The 19,977-nt window shown below is 48.7% G+C and overlaps 1 protein-coding gene across 3 annotated transcripts in view; it reads left to right on the forward strand.

Annotated features, from left to right (window-relative positions):
* Window positions 1–17,637, forward strand: part of RAB11FIP5 (RAB11 family interacting protein 5) — a 111,385-nt gene extending 93,748 nt beyond the window's left edge. For 2 of the 3 annotated variants that reach the window (XM_032764851.2, XM_032764849.2), the window contains 2 exons: window positions 11,001–11,160; window positions 12,650–17,637. In XM_032764851.2, coding sequence (XP_032620742.1) covers window positions 11,001–11,160; window positions 12,650–12,862 — 373 coding nt within the window. In that variant the 3' untranslated portion in view covers window positions 12,863–17,637. The remainder of the gene's footprint in view (window positions 1–11,000; window positions 11,161–12,649) is intronic. The other variant, XR_012656009.1, reaches the window with a different exon arrangement.
* The last annotated feature ends 2,340 nt before the right edge of the window (window positions 17,638–19,977 follow it).

Below are 19,977 nucleotides of genomic sequence, written 5' to 3' on the forward strand. Positions count from 1 at the left end.
TGTCAAGTAATTCATGCAGCAAAGGAAACTGCTGTTCTCCCGCCCCGTCCCCCAGATCTTTATCCGCTTCCAAAGTGAAGCGTGCTAATTCCATTTTCAAATAAAACCCTGTAGGCCCCTGAGAGTTTCATTGGATTGGTTTAAATCCTCAGCTCTGTCGGACTGGGATTGGGAGTCTCCGTGGCCATCCTGTGCTTGCTCAGAGCTAGTGGTGCAAATGTTCCCCAGATTTGCCCCAGTTAAAAATTGAGCCCCTGCAGAACTGTGAAGGCTGCTGGCGCTCAATGTGTTGCACTAACTTCAGCTCCCCACAAACTTTCCCTTGTCCTCCATGCACTGCTCGTGCAAAATACGTACCTTCTTATATTTGTCCAGCAAGGGGGAGTCCCCAAACTCCTGCCCATTAACGCTCTCATGAAACGCTTCATGGCATGTTAGCAGCTGTTTCTTCTTCATTCATTCAGCTTTGGGGTTTTTTTTGTTTTTTTTTGTAGTGGCTTTCAGGTACTAAACTTCTCTTCTCTCCCTAGCTAAAGCATAACTGCAGCTGAGATCAGCCTCTTCTGAGGAATCCTGGTGGTAGACAGATGAACAGACTTTGTCCCTGAAATATTTGGGGGTGTGGGGAGTATCGAGAGAAGGTCTAGTCCAGTCTTAACCACGGGTCAGAGTTTTTTGTAACTTGTAGAAGCCGAGGGAGATTCTGGAGGTAGAGGTGTGTTCTGTGGCTCATCCTGTTGTCCCGGCACACCTTTGGCAGCCTGGCTAGGAGAAGAAGGGAACATTATATGGCTCTATCTCTACTCATAGTACATCAATTCTGCTCCCAGGTTTGAGGTGCCTATTGATTTCAGGGTGAACTGTGAGGACCCATCTGAGAGCTGTCTTAGGCCCTGATGGATCGTCTTGACTTCTGCGACACCCAGAAAAACATAGTTCTAAGGGTCTGGTAGGGATTTCAACAGCCTGAGAATCCCTTTCCAGCTCATGATGGGGTGCAGTAGAATTCCTTTTCCTTTTAGGCCCTGTGCTGTAATCCTTTCACATGCAGAGCGCTCCTTGACTTCAGTGGGAGGCCTGCATGTTAAATGACCTCAGGATCAGTCCATTATTTTACCATTTAATGGCTCCACGTTGGCCAGAGCCTTGGATCATGCTGTCTTTAACTGAATTATTCATGCTCTAACAGGTAAACTGGCTCAAAACCTGCAGGTAAAAAAATCATTGTGTACAGATAAGTGCTACTGGGCTTCATGGAAAGAGATGTGTCCTGCAAATCCAAAGAGGGTAATGCTAGGCACCAGGCAGTGTGTGGTCCAGTCAGACTCTGTGTGTACAATACACACTGATCGATTAGTCGCCATCTTCAAACTGACTGTAAAGACAGTCCAGGGCAGGTGGCATCTGTGCGAAGAAGGATGGTTTCTGGTTGAGGCCCAAGACTGGGATCCGGGAGATCTGGATTCTGTTCTCATCTCTACCACCGATTCTTTCAATAGTATGAAGCTGGGCAAGTCACTTAACCTGCAGATGCTTCAGTTTCTCCATCTGTAAAATGGGGATACTTGCCTCATGGAGCTGTTGTGAGGCTTAACTCATTAATATTTGTAAAGTTCTTTGAGCTCCCCAGGTGAATGATGCTGTAGAAGGACACACGCCGTGACAAAGGAGGATCTTCAGATGTAGAGCAGGAGCAAAAGATTTATTTGAGAAACAAGTGACGCATCCAGCAGATAGAGAAACATAGGGCTGGTGCCTGGGGTGGCTGTTCCAGGGAAAGCTGGGGGGCAAAGGGGCTGGAAATCATTGAGGAAGGGCTGGTTCTGGTGGAAAGAGAACTTTCCACCAGATTTCTGCTCCCAGGCAGCGTGGCAACTTGTGTACTGCCCCAAGGATAGACAGAGCAAGTCTCAGCCAGTCACAGCTGGAGTGGTGTCAGTAGGAATGGACGAGAGACATTTGGCTCAGGTCTGTAACTAGGACTCTCCAGGTTCTTCTGCGTCAGCGCCGGGAGAGTGGGAGGGTGTGAAGCGGGCAGGAGGGGGTGATCAAAGCCTCCTGGAGTTTCTGCTCATACGCCAGTTTGGAAGGTATCAGAGGGGTAGCCGTGTTAGTCTGGATCTGTAAAAGCAGCAGAGAATCCTGTGGCACCTTATAGACTAACAGACGTTTGCAGCGTGGCTTTCGTGGTGTGAATACCACGTTCGCATCAGACTGCAGTAGGGAAAGTCTTCCAGGTCGGAGGTAATATATGCGGGGTGGTTTAGCAAGGCAAGCAGAAGATAACGAGGTTAGTTCAATCATGGCTGGGATGCCCTGTTCAGCTCAGTAGAGTGTGAAATACCGAAGGAGGAGAGAACTGGTTCGGTAAGGCATAGCCATTCACAATCTTGTTAGTCAGAGCTGATGGTGTCAATTTGCAAATAACTGATTGCTCAGCAGTTTCTCTTTGAAGGTCTGGTTTTTCTCTGAATTTTGGCTGCAGGTTATGGCCACCTTAAGGTCTGCGTATGACTGTGCCAGGGAGGTTGAAAGTGCTCTCCTACAGTTTTGTATTCCATCCTATACCTGTTCTGTCCATTATCCATTTTCCGTAGGACTGTCCGTCTTGCGATCACACGCTAGAGGGGCATTGTGCATATGATGGCGTTATATTACATTGGTGACGTGAGGTGAATGGAACCGGTATGGTTGTGGCTGATCTGGTTAGGTCTCGTATGGGTGTCGCTGGGTGTAGAAGTGGGCATAGGCATCGAGTTTGTTGCATGGATTGGTCCCTGAGTAGAGTACTTTGGTACGGTTGCATTAGCTGGTAGAGATACTTTTCAGTTGTGCGGTTGTCTGTGGCAAGGACTGGCCTGCGCACCCAAGACCGTGAAAGTGTGGATCATTGTCCAGGATGGTGTAGATCCCTGATGATTGCGTTGGGAGGTTTTACAGCTGGGGCGTATGTGGATTGGCCAGTGGAGTCCTGTGGTGTCTCTTCTTGGTTGTCTTGCCCAGCAGGAGCTTCTGGGTACACGGTGGCTCTGTTGATCTGTTTCCTAATTCCTGTGGCGGGTATTGTGTTATTTGAGATGGCTGGTGGAGATTTGTAGATGTAGGTTCTCTGTCTGAGGCGGTAGAGCAGATGCGGTTTGTACCTCAGTGCTTTGGGTCTGTACGACAATGGATCGTGTGATGTGGCCCGTTGATGGGAATGCTGAGTCGATTAAGGTAGCGATAGCGGTCGGTGGTTTTCTTGTTAGGTGGTTGAATGTGACCATACTTATTTGCCACCGTGTGTTAGAAAGCGACCTCCTTCCGTGTAATCGGTCCCGCTGAGAGTTGAGGCGGTGGAAGGTGTTGAAATCGTGTGGAATTTTTCTAGAGTCTCCTTCCACAGGGTCCAGGATGATGCAATGTCATCAATGTAGCGTAGGTGAGAAGGGGCGCTGAGGTGGACGGAGAGCTGGAAGCGTTGTTCCAGCTCAGCCATAAAATATTGGCTATTGTGGGCCGTGCGGTCCCATAGCAGTGCCATTGATTGCGAATATATATTGTCATCAAAACTTGAAATAGGTGTGTGAGCTATAAAGGACAGGAGCTCAGCAGCCAGTTGTCCGAGGAACAGTATCCCTGATGATCCACTGGCAAACTGGCTGCTGAGCTCTTCTACCTTATACTCACACACACTATTTCAAGTTTGATGACAATATTATCTCCAGATCAATGGCACTGCTTAGGGCACCCGCACGGCCCCACAATACGCCAATATTTTTATGGCTGAGCTGGAACAACCTTCCTCAGCCTCGTCCACTCACGCCCCTTCTCTACCTACGCTACATTGATGACATCTTCATCATCTGGACCCATGGAAGGAGACTCTAGAAAAATTCCACCACGATTTCAACAACTTCCACCCCGCCATCAACCTCAGCCTGGACCAATCTACACGGAGGTCCGCTTTCTAGACACCACGGTGCAAAAAGTGTGGTCACATTAACACCACCCTATATCGGAAACCTACCGACCGCTATGCCTACCTTCATGCCTCCAGCTTCCATCCCGGGCACATCACACGATCCATTGTCTCAGCCAAGCACTGAGGTACAACCGCATCTGCTCTAACCCCTCAGACAGAGACCTACATCTACAAAATCTCCACAAGCATTCTCAAAACTACAATACCCGCACGAGGAAATTAGGAAACAGATCAACAGAGCCAGACGTGTACCCAGAAGCCTCCTGCTGCAAGACAAACCCAAGAAGAAAAACCACCAGGACTCCACTGGCCATCACATACAGCCCCCAGCTAAAACCCCTCCAACCATCATCAGGGATCACAACCCATCCTGGACAATGATCCCACACTTTCACGGGTTGGGTGGCAGGCCAATCCTTGCCACAGACAAAACCCGCCAACCTGAACGTATTCTCACCAGCAACTGCACACCGTACCATAGTAACTCTACCTCAGGAACAATCCATGCAACAAACCTCAGTGCCAACTCTGCCCACATATCTACACCAGCGACACCATCACAGGACCTAACCAGATCAGCCACCATCACCGGTTCATTCACCTGCACGTCCACCAATGTAATATACGCCATCATATGCCAGCAATGCCCCTCTGCTATGTACATCGGCCAAACTGGACAGTCACTACGGAAATGGATAAATGGACACAAATCAGATATCAGATGGCAATATACAAAAACCTGTAGGAGAGCACTTCAACCTCCCTGGCCACACTATAGCAGACCTTAAGGTGGCCATCCTGCAGCAAAAAAACTTCAGGACCAGACTTCAAAGAGAACTGCTGAGCTTCAGTCATTTGCAATTGACACCATCAGCTCTGGACTAAAACAAGATTGTGAATGGCTTGCCAATTACAGAACCAGTTTTCTCCTCCCTTGGTTTTCACACCTCTACTGCTAGAACAGGGCCCCATCCTCCCTGATTGAACTAACCTCGTTATCTTTAGCTTGCTTGCTAGCATATATATACCTACCCTGGAGATTTCCACTACCTGCGTCTGACGAAGTGGGTATTCACCCACGAAAGCTCACGCTCCAAAACGTCTGTTAGTCTATAAGGTGCCACAGGATTCTCTGCCGCTTTTACATTTGGAATTTTGTGTGAACGAAGACGAGTCAGAAAATTCTGAGAAGGTCTCCACTGAGATGAATGGACAGCTCGCTCCTCTGGGGCCAATTCTGTCACCTCCGGTCAGCCGTGCGGGCTCCTGTCGTTAAGCAGTGTGATTGGGGTGAGCAGGACCTGGGAGTTGCACCGTGCTTCGTGAGATGCCGTCTGTACAGGGACTCCCCTGTCTCTCTGCTTCATAGGCTTGGAGCTGGGGGCATACTGGATGGTACTCTATTACTCATGCATCCACAGGCCATCCTGCTGTGGAGTAGGGGCACGCGAGAGCGTGGAGGTACTCCAGCCGTGAAGTGGAGTTCTCTCTGTCATGGAACAAGTCTGGGAGGAAGAACATTCCTACCCACGACCCCACCTCCTGCCCCTGGAGAAACTCCCCCATTCATAGCACAACTTGGACATTCCCAGTAAGGTGCTGATAGCTAAGTACGTGTGACTGAGTTACTGTAGACACAAGGTTCGTGCAGGAGGCACGGGCCACTGTGAAGAACATCCCTTGGCCAGACCCTCCAACTACTCCGTTCACTAGTCCAGCCTTCCCAGAGTGCAGGAGCAGACTCCTGCTGCCTTCCCCTTGGCCTATGCCCGTAAAGCTGACAGCGCTTCGCAGCAGGCGTCGTGTTTTGCTTGCCAGGTCGGCTCGAGATACCCTCGCGTCCACCACAAGCATGAGACGAAATAGCTAGAGCTTGTCAGCCCGTTCCAGTCCCTTTAACATTCCACCTGCCGCACACCAGCGAAAACGGATGGCAAACCGGACAGGTGGAGAGCCAGGTGAAGCCAGAGTCGATAAGCAACGTTGGGTATCTGCTAAAACTGCTTCCAGGTTCCAGTTCAGCAAGGAACTCTGTCAGGCTTGACAAAGCCCTGGCTGGACATGATTAGTTGGCGGATTGGTCCTGCTCCCAATAAGCGACCGGGCTTGGACTACGTGTGACCTCCCTAGTCCTTCCAAGCCGCTGTATATAATCCCTGATCTATAGATTGGTTGCAGGAGAAGATCTTCTGCCCAGAAACGGGTAATGTTTTTGTTAGCTGTTGCAGGGTGACTGCAGCAGACCCAGGGCCGTGGTTTTCATATAGGTTCAGAGATGTTAAAAAATTGTTAGCTAATCTGACCTCCTGCGTAACACAGGCCATAAAATTTCACCCAGTAACTCTTGTACATAGCCTGGTTCTATCATGAGACGGTCTGATATTCAACTTACTAATTTGTAGGCAAAAATGTCCTATTCTGGATTTAATTTTCAGCCGCTGCTTAAGTCCGTCTTCCCTCAGTTACTGATCTAATTGCCTGTAAATTTGAGGTTTATGTTAATTTGCCTAGAAGTTTGCACCCTAGATCTTAAACCCCAGAGTTAATTTTATGCTCCCATAAAGCACTGCTAATGGAACTGAGTCAGAAAATAGCTTCTCCCATGTCATTGCAGGTCAGCTGCATCCAGCGTTCAGAAAACTCAAATGGGAGCGGCTTTTCTCACAATACTTCTGATCTCTCTGCTCCTTGGAGTGGCACAGTATTGCTGAAAGGGAACCTACCTGGTGACACCAGTAGATTGTGGGGCTAGATCTGGGTGTTTCTTAAGGTTAACTGCTCCCAAAAGTTGTAATGCAGAGTTCAGCTTCCCCAGCACTACTTTGTGTCCCAGCAGAACATGGAGGGTGGCTAAACTTAAACCTCTGCAAACCAGGAAATAAAAATGGTCTCCCCTGCAATGCTGCAACCGTCTCTCCAGGGCCATCCCTACCCATACACAAAGTACGCAGCTGTGTAAGGCACCAGGAAATTTGAGGCACCAAATTTTCTGGTGCCCTACACAGCTGCATCCTGCTCCAGCCCCTGCTCTGCTGCCTCTTCCCCATGACCCTGGCCCTGGTCTGCCCAGCCGCGCCTCTTCCCACCCCTGCTCTGCTCCCCTGGCTCCTAGCCACGCTGCTGGTGAGTGTGGGGCGGGGGGGGGGCAGTTCCCCTCTTCCCCCAACTTAAGCCTGGGAGCTAGGGGAGCAGTGCAGGCTGGGGCCGGGTAACTTCACTTCCTGTAGGAAGAGGCCACCCTCCCTCCCCCGCGGAGGCCTGGGGTCCCCCAGCCCCCCCACAAGTGGGCTGTGTAGGGCACCAAAATGGCTAGGGACAGCCCTGTGTAGCTCTGTCCCTTGGAGCTTGCAGCACCATGTGAACCACATTAACCATCTGGAAGAAAAACTTGTAAGGAGCGTTGCAGTGATCATGCTGAGTATTCTTCTCCACTTCCCTGGCACGGTACATCTTCAAAGCATGTTACAGACGAACTGGAATGACACCTAGGAATCAATTTGCCTTTGGTGTTCCTGGCTCCCAGGCCTGTTCTCAGACTCCTCAGGACTTTAGATACTGATGTTAAAACTCCTGGATTTCCAAGGAGTTGTCTAGAAATACCTGACTGTGACTGTGGCTTCATTGTCTTGGCGTCTCACTGAGAGCTGCAGCTTCCCCGTAGGAAATCTCACCTGACATGGTATGTGGCCCAGGAAGCGCTGTTCAGTAGATGAGGCAGGAGAAGCTGTAGTGAAGACTGACAACTAGGCCATTGCTCTATTGTTGTTAATCTTAAACTGCTGTGAAATTCATGAAAACTGACCCTCCAGGAGCCTCCGGGTGCTTAGCAACTGAAATGTAAGCTCCAAGATACCTCTGTGATGGAGGTCATTAGGAATCCAGTTCCTCAGGGAAACTGAGGCACAGAGATTTGTCTGAAATTGCATGACGAGTCACTAGAGAAAGCTGGGATTAGAACCGGAGACTGCTGATGCTAGTCTTGTGCTGTAACCACTAGACCACACTCTCTCACCCTGTTGCTGGTATAACAAATGCCGCTTACCAACAGTATGGCAGCTGCGGCCTTGGAAAGATGTGTAGGTTTTAAGTCAGCAGGGACCATTCTGATCATCTAGTTTGAGCTGTACCACACAATCCAGAGAACCTCAGCCACTGCTTTCACTTTGAGCTAGAGTGAATCTTCTAGAAAGACCTCCAGCCTTGACTTAGACTCGAAGTAGTGGAGAAGCCACCGCCTCTTGGGTAAGTTGTTCCAGTGGTTAATTACCCTCAGCACTAAGTGTATAAAAACTCGGCAGTTTAACGTATCAGCTGCCTCTTACATGTGCCAAATGCTTCTGCCATTAATCTGCTGTGCTGATCAAATCCAGTGCAACTTTTTAAAAAGTCGTTTGGGATTTCAGAGACAGGCCTACAAAATGCTGTTTTTTTGTTCAGTAAGTCTCTCGCCCAGAATATGCTGGAGGAAAAGTGCCTTGGGGCTGGTCCCCTGTCCCCAATCTTTGTGTATCCCTCACCTTCTGGACCTTGCAAAGCAAGGAGCTGGATACTAGTAATAAGGTAACTTGGTAAGGCAAATGCAACTCCTGCTGTCTGTTCAAAGTAGCTCTTTCCCCACAGTCCTGGCTGCAGACACCTCTTCTATTGATGGGTGGATACTGGACAGAAATGAGGCACTGCTGGAAAAATAAAAATACTTTTGCCAGCTTGTTGTGAGTGGGGGGGGAGGAATCTCTCCCAAAATCCCACAACAGGCAAATCCTATAACGCATCCCCTGCTGAGCAGGAGAACTAAGAAACCGCATGCAAGCTGAGCTGGGAGAGAAATGAACTTTCTTCTGACAGTATCTGTGGCAACTCTTGATCATCCCTCTGTGGTCCCAGCTTGCATCTAGAGGCTGTTTCTCAGTGGCTTCAGTGAGCCTGGGCCAGAGAAAGTGTCGTCAACATCTAAAATGTTCCTGTAGGCAGAGGAGCTGTCTTCTGGGGATACTCATTTCTGCCAATCAGTCCCCATGTGAACCTTTTGTTAGAGGTTTCCACCTCTTCCTTTTCCCTTCCACCATGTTCTTCTCTCTTGGGCTGGCTGGGTGTGTATTGAGCGCTCTCAAATGATGAGTAGGAAGCCTTTGCCTAGACTGAGGCTCATGTGAGAGTGCCGGGGAATTAGGGGCCGATTACGTTTAGGCCTGACTGCTCAGCTATCCTGCCTCACCCTCCTAGGTGGCAGGCTTGCTCAGAGGGGAGCTGTAGGACGTGGGACTAAAATCTCCCACAGCAATTAGTAACCAGATAATGTGGAGCATCCTTGCTGGCCCACCAAGAAGTTGGAATAGGAAAGAAGCTTCCAGAAAGGACCAGGTAAGGGCCAAGGATGTCCTTTGTGTTGCATGAAGCTGGAATTCAGGAGTTCAGAGTTTCTGATCCGTCCTCTCTTCATTCACAGCTTTTAGGTAGAGGAAGCTTCCTAACTTATCTGCATTGTAAATGGCTTTGGGCTGAACCCGAGTTAACCTTTTTGAGGCAAAAGTTTCAAGCCTGGTATCCCGTGTGCTCAGTTAGAAATTGAGGGGGAACGTGGTCCAGTGGTTAGAGCACAGGTCTGCAACAGGAGAAGAGAAGAGGTTCTGGTCCCAGCCCTGCCAGTGACCTTGGCCAATGCAGTTCTCTTCTGCGCAACTATTGTGCCATCTGTAAATGCAGTGGCTTGCCTGCGTCCCTGGAGTTTTGTGAGAACTGATGCATGCTTGCAAAGCATGTCGAGTTCCTCGGATGGAACGCGGGATGGGATACATAATGTGTTATCTTTGCAGCTTGGCTGCTGCGTATGCAGAGTAAATCTGTTTCATGGCATTTTGGTTTGTGTTTATTACTGAATGTCATGACACAGATTTCATGTATAACCTACACATCACCTCCTCTCTTCCCCATTAGGAGTTGGCAGCACAATTTGCTCGGGACACTTCTCTGTTTTGTGGGGAGCCCAGACTTCAGCCCAAAGGACAAACACCCCCTGGCTGAGGCCAGATATGCACCCTGCAGCCTTGCTTGTGCCTGCAGGGGGTGGAGTGGGGCAGCAGCTGGCAGAAAAGCAATAGCCCCCTTGTCTGTCAGGGAAGGTGCTTGCGCCTATGCAGTTTGGGTCGTGTATTTTAGTGCAAATTCTGTGATGTTCTTAGCCACCATGGCCAACTGCCAGGAGCCCATCTAGTGCAGTGCTACTGGCCTTGGTGCATGGGGCCAGGAGGTGGGGTGTGGGGCGTGCACGGTGTATCCTTGCTGTAATCCCTAAAGTGGGCAAGTCACACAGTCTTTTCCAGTATACTGTGGTTCCCCTTTGAGTCTGAAATGCACCAAGACAAATCAGACTCTGTGTATGTTTACACCCTAAAATAGGGCAGTTATGACTTGGTGGAGTCAGCAGATCTGCAGTGTTCTCACAGATGAGGAAATAGTCAATAGGCAGCCCACCAGCTGTGGGTCATAGTGGTACGTAACTCCCCAGCCAATCAGGAATGACTCCAAACGCTATCCCAAGGGGGCCCAGGACTTGGTCAACAAGGTCCTTAGCTGGGCAAAGAGCCCTGAGCCTCAGAGCTATGCCTAACTTACCCAAAATAGAGCAGATTGAAACACTGTCACTAAGGTGTGGCTGTCAGACTGCAGGCCCCAGCATGCAATGCTGCCATCTTGGTTAGAGCAGCCTGCAGAGACCGTGGGTGCCAGCAAGCAGTGGGGCCTGACGCCCTGTATTGAGGAAGAATTGCATTCTGGGATTTGTAGTCTCCAGGGGTCCCCTCTCTCTCTCAGAACTTTCGGGCTGCATTGCAGTGTTCTGTGGGCCATCTGCCCCCCGCCCCCCCAAAGAGCAGGTAAACATTGAGCGTGGTGCCTGATGGAGGCTGCAGCTGTGTGGAACCCACTAACTCTGATGTTCTGCTGACTTCCCCCACAAGCAGAGAAGCCGAAGGGCAGACGTGCTTCTCCGTCCCCCAGCTCTGTGTGGTGCTAACTCTCTGACTTCCTTGCTCCCTAGTCCTCATCCAGTGAAGCCCATAAGTGCTGCTATGGCAGAGGTCTCCGGGGAGAAGAAGCAGCACAGGTCCACCCTGACCACTGCCCTGAGCAGCGGCCTGGAAAAGCTGAAGACCGTCACCACGAGTAGCGTGGAGAAAGTGGAGTCCAAGAAGCTAAAGGTAGGGTCACCGCCACTGACCAATAGCACGTACTCTCCCCCTGCACCGATTTGTGTCTCATATTGGTGCTTAGTTACAGTGGTGACTGGAGGCCTAGAAACACCGAGCAGAGATCCCGTTGTGGGTGAGAACCCGTTACACCACTGAATCAGCAGAGCTGCAGATACTACCCCAGACTCCAGCCACCAGTCCCTGTTCTAAGCACTGGGCAGGACCCTGCTCTGAGTAGGGAGAGTGAGCAAGTTATCTGCTCTTTCTCCTTCGCCGTCTGGACTCTGACGTTTCCTTGTCTCTCCTGCTGAGCTGGGTTTCACAGTGCATGTTCAGCCACACAGAACCAGCAGGGTAACTACAAGACGCTGCACTGCCTCTGAATTTACAATCTCAGGGAAAATCTAAGGCCATGTCGATAGTGCAGCTGGGTGGGTCCCTCCCTCCCAGCCCTGCTAGACAAACTCATGCTAGCTCCGTTTGAACTAGCATGCTAAGAACAGTGGAGTGGGGGTGAGGCATTGGCGGTGGCTTGAGCTAGCCACCCGCGTCCACGCCTGCCTGACCCCCTGTGTCCGAGCTCAGGTGGCTAACCCGTGCTAACGTCCAGACTGCTGTTTTTAGTGTGCTAGGGCTAGTGCAAGTCTCCCCGTGCTGCACAGACATATCCCAAAGGGTTCTGCCTGCTGGTGAGGGTTGGAAGGAAACGCTTCCTGGAGCACTGGCTCTGCCAGAGTTTCTAATGAGGCAGTGCTGGCTGACTGCATTCAAAAGCCAGTGTGTGCTGACAGGCAAACCACAAAGTCTGTTGAGTTCATGGTTGCTTTCCTATGGCTATTGCAATTCCTTGCTCTTTGCTTCCCCCAATTCCAGTTCTCCAGACTGTACTGTGTGTACGTTGCTGTGTGAGCGCAGGGGGCTGGATGTGGATGGCTTCTCGAGGCCCCTTCCAGCCCTTCACTTCCGTGATTCACACAAACACAGAAATGCCACCACGTCACCATCACACTCAAACACCCCTGTTGATGCTCCCTGTGCATCTCCAGATCCAGCCAGCAACCCCCTGTCTTAAATTCTTCCACCCCCAGCTCACAGATCTTATCTATGGCTATTCCCCTGTGCTCATCTACTTGCAGTCTCCTCTCCATCCCTTCACTGCCTCCTCGCAGCTCCCTCACTGTTCAGCTCCTAGCAGAGATCCCGTTGTGTGTGAGAACCCGTTACACCTAGGGTCTCTGCTCTACACTGAATTTGTCACCCTCTTACAATTTAGCCCTATAACTGTACAGTGCTTTAGGACACCACTTACACGAAAGCTGCTATGCAAAATACACAGAACTAAAACATGCACAGATTATTTTCTCGTGCACACGGATCAGTCTGACTCACACGCTGGGTTCAGTTACTTACTGTGCATGCAGTTTGCAGGTGTATTTTGCAAGGTACAGAGAGGATCATTTAAGCTCACCAGGCCTGCTACCTTTTGTTTCTGCTGTAGGATGCTGCTCTGCCTGACCAGTCTGCCAAGTATTACCACCTGACCCATGACGAACTCATCCAACTGCTGCTGCAGAGGGAGAAAGAGCTGAGCAGGAAGGAGGAGCACATCCATGAACTGGAGAACTACATTGACCAGCTGCTGGTGCGCATCATGGAACAGTCTCCCACCCTCCTTCAGATCCCCCTGGAAAAAAACATGACCAGCAAGTAACTTCTTTTCAGAGATCTCCTTGGCATCACTTGCCCACAGCACTCCTGGAATAAACACGCCAAAGACACCTGATTCTGCCCCTGCACACACGCTGTCCCCACCTCTTACAAGTAAAACCCAAGAGGGCTTTGGTGGCCCATACAAATTCCCCGATGGTCTTTCAGTAAAGACTAGCTGTATTGCCTAACAAATGTGCTCTAGCTCCAGGAAACGACCACATCGGGGCATAGAACACTGCAATGCCCAGCCCAGGAACTGGACTTCTCCCCCATGGTGTGGCAGCATGGTTCAGAAACATCTCTTGCCAAAGCCGTAAGGAGTCCATGGAACTAGACATCTCAGAACTGGAAATGTGCCATCTTGCCCCTGACTTCAAGTTACCACCCCTGCCCGTGTTCTCAAATGACCCTGGTCTCTCAGAAATGGGGTGTCCTGGCTTGCTAGAAAGTTCTCTGAATCGCTCTGCCACAGCTGAGGAACCTTACGTGTGGCACCTGAAAATCATAAGTGTGTGGCTCTTCCCCATGTTGCTGTGCATGCCAGCATGGCAAGGGGCGAGAGGGAGGTCTAGCTTCACCTCTTTGTATTTCAATGGGAACCGTTCCTTTGCCAGCCCAAAGGAAAGGGTTCCCCATCCAATTAGCAGGCTCCTCTCTGAGCACTAAGTCCCTGGCCATATGGGAGATGAGACAAAAAGTGACACTGGTGAAATCGACTGAGTGTGACTAAGCATGTGTCAGTGCTGGAGCACGAGCTGTGTTGGTAACTTTCTTGCACACTTGCCTCTGTGACACAACCAACTCTTCCTTACCCAGCTCACAACAGAAATTCATCCCCAGGGCTTCCGGGGAAGGAGTCTGTTGATGTTCATGCAGTATCTGTCCCATAGAACTTCCTTCACAAAGCCACCTTATCCATCACCGATGTGTATGCTGTAGGCACACACTGCGCACTCTTGTTGGCATCAGTCACAGCTGATATTTCTGCACAGTATTATCTCATTATACGCCTCTTTCCGTGTTTACAGGGAGTGTTTGAAACCACCATGGCCCTTGACACTACTTGCCTACTTCTTTGTATGTGTCTTTTTTTTAATATGCCTGGAAGATGCCGTAAGAAACAGAAGCTAGAGTGTGACTGCTCAGCCCTGTCTGCCTGCATGACTGCCCTTTTAGCCAGACGCCAGACAGATACAATCTGTAATAAACTAGCAATTCACCACTCTAAAATACCCCCAGGATTAGCATTATGCTTAGGGCTTTCTCTCATCTATTTCGACATCAAGACTTAAATCTTGTGCCAGTGCCTAGATGTTTCACTGGGCCAGCACTCTCAGGAGGTGTATATGTAGCGCTAGATTTTGGAGCCTCAATGAACAAGCTCCTCGTTGGCTGGTTGGTTTAGTAGCTGCAAATGTGAGTCCGAGGCTTGACTATGAGTGGTACACCTGGCCACAGTGAAAAACAGCATAGTTGCTGGTTCTGATGTGCGCTTGGGCGGGGTCAGAAGTTGCTGTTGTCTTCCATTTTGGCTTTTAACGTGTCAGTTTCTTCTCTCTGCTCCATCAAGGCGTTGAGTGGCGAGTACTCTTGCAGGTGAAGAAGTGGCCACATTATTCCATCGAGACAGTGAGGACAGGACCTGGCACCTAACTGAACTTCAGTGTACTCAGCCTGGCAAAGGGGCATTGTTTCCACTGGAGTCCCTGGAGTTTTTGCTGGAGTTTTTAAGCCTTTTTCACATTCTTTCACTGTTACCTGTTTAAATGTATTAAAAGCGACTTTGGAAAGTTGTGCCTTTTGTAATAGAATAAGGGCAGTTTCCTGCTAAAATGGTTGATTCTTTAAACCCAGCCTGCAAGCCAATGTATCATTGTCCTTACCTAGCCCAGCCTTGCAAAATTCTGCTTGCCCCCAGGTTCAGGTAAGTTGGGGGGTGGGTTTGTTTGTTTTTTTAAGGCAGATAAAACCAACCATCCTGGGCAAAGGGTGAGCAAGTCGCTTTGTGTTCCGGGAGTGGAACGCTTTTATGTAAGGCTGGTGTAAATGAGGTTTTCTAGAAGGATAATAATACGGGGTGTATGTGCCAAGGTCAAGGGTGCCTGGGTAAAGCCAGTGCTAGAACCTGTTAGGGAGTCATGCCCATTGGAAGCGTGAGTCTGCCAGGGAGGAAAGAGCTATTGGAACAGGAGGCAGCATGTTGATGGGTGAAGAGGTTTTAAAAGGGGATCTGATATTACAGTAATTGAGGATTTCTGGCCATGTCCAGTCTTAAAATATCATATAAGGAGGAGGGTCTTAGTCCCTTCAAAACACTGGCCATGAGCATTTTGGTCCTATTTGCCTTTGTTTCTAACAGGAAAGAAGTCTGGTGTTCGCACTTGTCAGCCTGCACTGTTGTTTGTGTGCATGTGTCTCGGGGAGGGTGGGGTATGTTTATATTGTACAGTTTAGGATTTTAAGAAATGTATCCAGCTTTTTTTCTTCATACCAGTTCAAGTACCAAGAGCTTCTCTTCACACGTACAATCAAAAGGTTCCCCTGAAGTGAGAGCCAGGTCTCTTTCCTGGTTGTATTCCGCTTGGAAAAGATCTTCCTTTTATTTGAGGAGGAGTTGCATCCAGTCTGGTTTAAGAAGGCAAAATTTGTGTAAAAACAATTGTGCAACTAACCCTACCACACCAGGATGTGGAAGGGAGGGCATGGTCACAGACAGGTGAGCTGGAATATGGAGACCTGTGTCAGATGGGCATTATAAAGGAGGGAAGGGGGTAGTATTCCATCTCTATGAGAATAAATGTGTCCACAATGGCTTTTTGGCAGCCTGTTTATAAAAGATGCCTGCCCTGTTCTGTCTGTCCTCTGAAATATACCTGCTTCCCTGGGGTGGCACAACTCACCGATGGGGGACTGCCATCATTTCACTGTTCTTTCAGCATACTATGCAGCAGAAATATACGAGACCAGATCATGCTGTCTGGTACCAAACTGTTCCTCCTCCTGTTGGCTTGATCCCTGGACGGCCTCTAGAGCCAATTAATTGCTCTCTTGGATAGTCTTTTTCTTGTAGGATTTTGTTTAGTCTTCTCATCCTGAGGACTGACTTATTGTAGGTGCTTTTCACACCCACACAAGTGCCAGTGTTTTTAAAGAGCTCTCTGCACCTTTGTCCGCTGCTTCTTAATCCTTTTTTTGTGATTTAATCACATCTACAAAATCTCTCTGCCTTAGTCGGTTTTCTGCCTTTTCAAAGCTTGAATGTTGGGCACTTTATCTGGTCAAGATAACCTTGAAGAGCTGCATCACAAAGAACTGTACCAGGATAATGGCCTTGTTGAACGAGAAGCGTGTTTCCTTTCCTTCTCCCTCTATATGTCACTGCTGTGGGATTGAACCCCACAGACCACCTTGCACTAAAAGAATCCACTCAGTGAAAAGTTGTACATAGCTGAAAATGCTGCCAAGTGGATGCAGTAGCTTAATGTCCATGCCTTGATTCTACACTAGCAGAGATGCTCTGAGAAACCACTTGGGAGACTCAGCGTTCCTGGTGGAGTAGGTACGGCACGGGCAGCACGGCATCTGAGTTAACCAAAGTTAGTGTGTGAGGAGTGTGACACAAACTGAGTGATTGTCATGGCTGAGGGCGTTGTCCCTCCCCTGTGTTGGATGTCATCTAATTGACCGTTAGACTGTTCAGAAGTCAGGCATTTGTGATTGAACGTTGGCTAGGGAAAAGCATCCTTGAGGAGAGGTGTCATTGTTAAGTTCACTTACTGTTTTGTCCTCCATTTCTCCACTGCCTTACAAATCTTTCTCCCCAAGTGATTATGCACCACATAATGGAGCAGAGAATGTTAAATATGCCACAAGTGTCCAGAGTGTTAAACCAGAGTGGCTATTTAATTAACTTCATCTGGTACTAAAAAAAAAAATGTATTGGAGAGGCTGATGTGAAGATTTGAAAATGTAGATGCCTTACAAAAAGGAGGCAGAGGAGAGTGGAGTACCACCGAAACGTATTTGTTCTAAAAACGATTGATGCTCCTCTCCTGTATCCGTATTTAAAGGAGGCGGTTGTGTAAAAACAAGGAGTTGAAAGTACGTCGTCATTGTCCCTATGTACCAATCTAATGCTGGAACTGTCTTGGTGAGGGTTCGTTACTGCAGGCGAGGTGACTTTAGTGTGTATAGACACCTTCCGCTGTCAACAGTGTGGCTGTTTATTCAGTTTGAAACAAGGCCATTCCTGTAACTTTGTCTTTCATCCCAGTATGGTTGGCCTCTTCCCCCCACAACTGCTTTGCAGGATTTTTCTGCAGATGTGCAGCGCCATGCTTTGTTGTCAGCCCATAGGGTCAGTTAACTTTTTTTAAAAGGAAGCCCATCAAGCAGTCTGTTTCTTTATTTTCTCTTCTGGCCAAGGGTGAAGGGAGTATAGAAGAGATGTCCAGTGATGACCTTAAACTGGAACAAACCTGAAGGGATTTGGATCCTGAACAGTGTCTTGTAAACCCCGTCTATTTGAGTTGGATGATACTGTATTTTTTTACAAACAAGATGTTCTGTGCTATAAACATGTTGGAAATGCACCCAAAAAACCAGGGTTAAGACTGTTCAAATCTGGGGGGTATGTTGATTTCCCTATTCTTCACAGAGTTGGAAAGTGTTCTGCTTATGTTTCTTGATTTAATAGTTGCAACTAATGTTTATAAAGAGCTTGTTATTTACGTTTTAAGCACTTTAAAAAAAAATAAAAATCATTCATACTGTTCCTAGACACGTCTGATTTACTGACGGGAAGGGCCGTGCTAATTGGTGCTTGGGAACTGAGTGATTGGTTAACTTCTTTATTTTATTTCCTGAAATAGAATGATGGTCTCCTATCAGTTTCTCTCTTTAGGAGTCGGGTCCATTATTTTTCATTCACACAGGGGTCCCTGTGCTTCAGGAACAGCATGTCTGTATCGATCACAGTTTAAACCTACACACTTACAATGGTGTGCCCTTGATAACTTTATAGTACTGTATTGAAAGCCCCAACTAACAACTAACACTTTGTTCTGTCCAAGTGACACACAGCATTTTGGTTGCATGGTGGGGAAAACAGCAACTGAGAATCTTCTGGCTTGAAACTTCCAGCTGCCATCTTATGGATTACTTAGGATGTGTCTTCACTGCAGTTAGCTGGGGCTCCCAGCTGGGTGTTGACACTAGCCCTCCTCTCATGAGTTTGATGGTGCTTTCAATGTGGGCTGGTTGTCCAGACTGGGAGTGTGGTTTAGAGCTCAGGTCCCACTCCCACCTAGGCTAGTAACCCACCCATTTTGCAGTTAGGATACAGACTCAATCACTTGAGTGTTGATAGTCCTCCAAATGCCTGGCCAGAAGGACGTATGGATTCTCCCACAATTCACTGGGAAAGAATCCTAGCTGCAGAACCATGGGATGTGCCCCCAGAAGTCCATGCATGGGGTGGCTGCAGCAAAAGTGAGCCTATAGTAACTTAGGTGGGGCTTTGCGGTGGCTGCTCTCACCTGGGTGGGGCTAGGCTCACCTGGGTGCTGATCACCAAGACTAAAAGCAGGGAAGACATATCCTTAAAGGTGAATTGTTGCAAGGCATTGTAGCCAAGGTATGCTGGCAGATTCTGCTCTCATTTCCACAGTATTCCCAAATGTGTTTGCTTCTCTTCATTTCAGTCAGCCCCTCTTCCCCGGAGGGAGGGACAAACCATACTCTGAGACACTCAACAAACCACCATCTTCCATCTAGCATCTCATTAAAGTAATGTCCCCACCTATGCCCCTGTCAAGGAAGAGGGTGGATTGACATCAGGTGGCCCATGTCGGAGTTATTCAGGAGTAGCAGTGTTAGGGATGGAGTAGGGCTACATAGAATCTGGATCCACTCCAACTGCAGAGCTATCATTTTAATAGTAAGGAGTCCTACTGGCCCACAGATCATCCCTGCTGAGCTGAAAATGTCTGCTGTACCCAGGCAGGCTCAGGGGGGTCATCCATGAAGCACAGAGCCTGGATCCCAGGTAGATTTGGGTAGATGGTCATTTTTGTCCCTAACTGCACAGCTTCTTCCTTCTTTTGAGCCATCCTTTAGAAATCAGGTGCTGCCCTTGAATACAAAATGGTGTACAATCAGGTATTGGCAAAACCACTTCTGAGGGGGAGAGAGAAGTCCTGGAAGATGCTGTGGCCTGAGTGAGAACTTAATTAAAAACGGTAGGAATTGCTCTAAAGGACATGAACAAGATTAATGGGCCCGAAATGTGATTCCATCAGCCCAGTACCTAGCAGGCCACTTATCTCTAGAGAAAGAGAAGCCCCCCTGCAGTAGAAGGACACGATTGTTTACTAAGGCCTCGTCTGCACTTAAAATCTATATTGACTTCGCTACATCCCTCAGGGGTGTGAAAAATTCACTGCAGTGGTTAAGCCAATCTAGCCCCAGTGTGGACATGGGTATGTCAATGGAAGAATTCTAGTTACCACTGCCTGGGGAGGTGGGTTACCTACATGGACAGAAAAACCCCTTCTATTGATAGTAAGGAGTGTCTACACTAGAGGGGCATGGCTCCCGCTGTACTGTTGTAGCGCCCGTAGTGTAGACATGCCCTAAGGCAGCAGACTTATTTTTAAAGCTTTCATGGGGTTACAGTCCCCAGACTTCACATAAGATGTTAAACTGAAGAAGAAAGTTGCTACGCAATAAGGTTTGGGAGCTGAACAATCTTAGCCCCTGCCTCCTGCTAACACATGCTCACGAACACACACAGGCAGAATAGATTGAGCCAGGTACCCCTCCCTGCCTTCAATATTTTAACATTTTTCTGTCAGTTTGTAGCGTTTGACCTCCGGTACGGTGTTTGAGGTGTATAGCCATCCCATCCGATCTCCCACACTGCACAGCATGAGACTGGGGCAGGTGTTGGATGAGCCCCAGAGAAGGACAACAGCAGGCTGGCGATGCAGAAGACGAGTTAGTACTGGATTTGTGACTCTATAGAGGAGCAGTGCTGCTGAAGTGCCTGATGATTTGTAACCGAAGATCCAATAAGTGACACTCTTCATGAGAATAGGGGTATGGCCAGTGTTATAC

This window comes from Chelonoidis abingdonii, chromosome 5, assembly GCF_003597395.2.
Source record: "Chelonoidis abingdonii isolate Lonesome George chromosome 5, CheloAbing_2.0, whole genome shotgun sequence".
NCBI lineage: Eukaryota > Metazoa > Chordata > Testudines > Testudinidae > Chelonoidis > Chelonoidis abingdonii.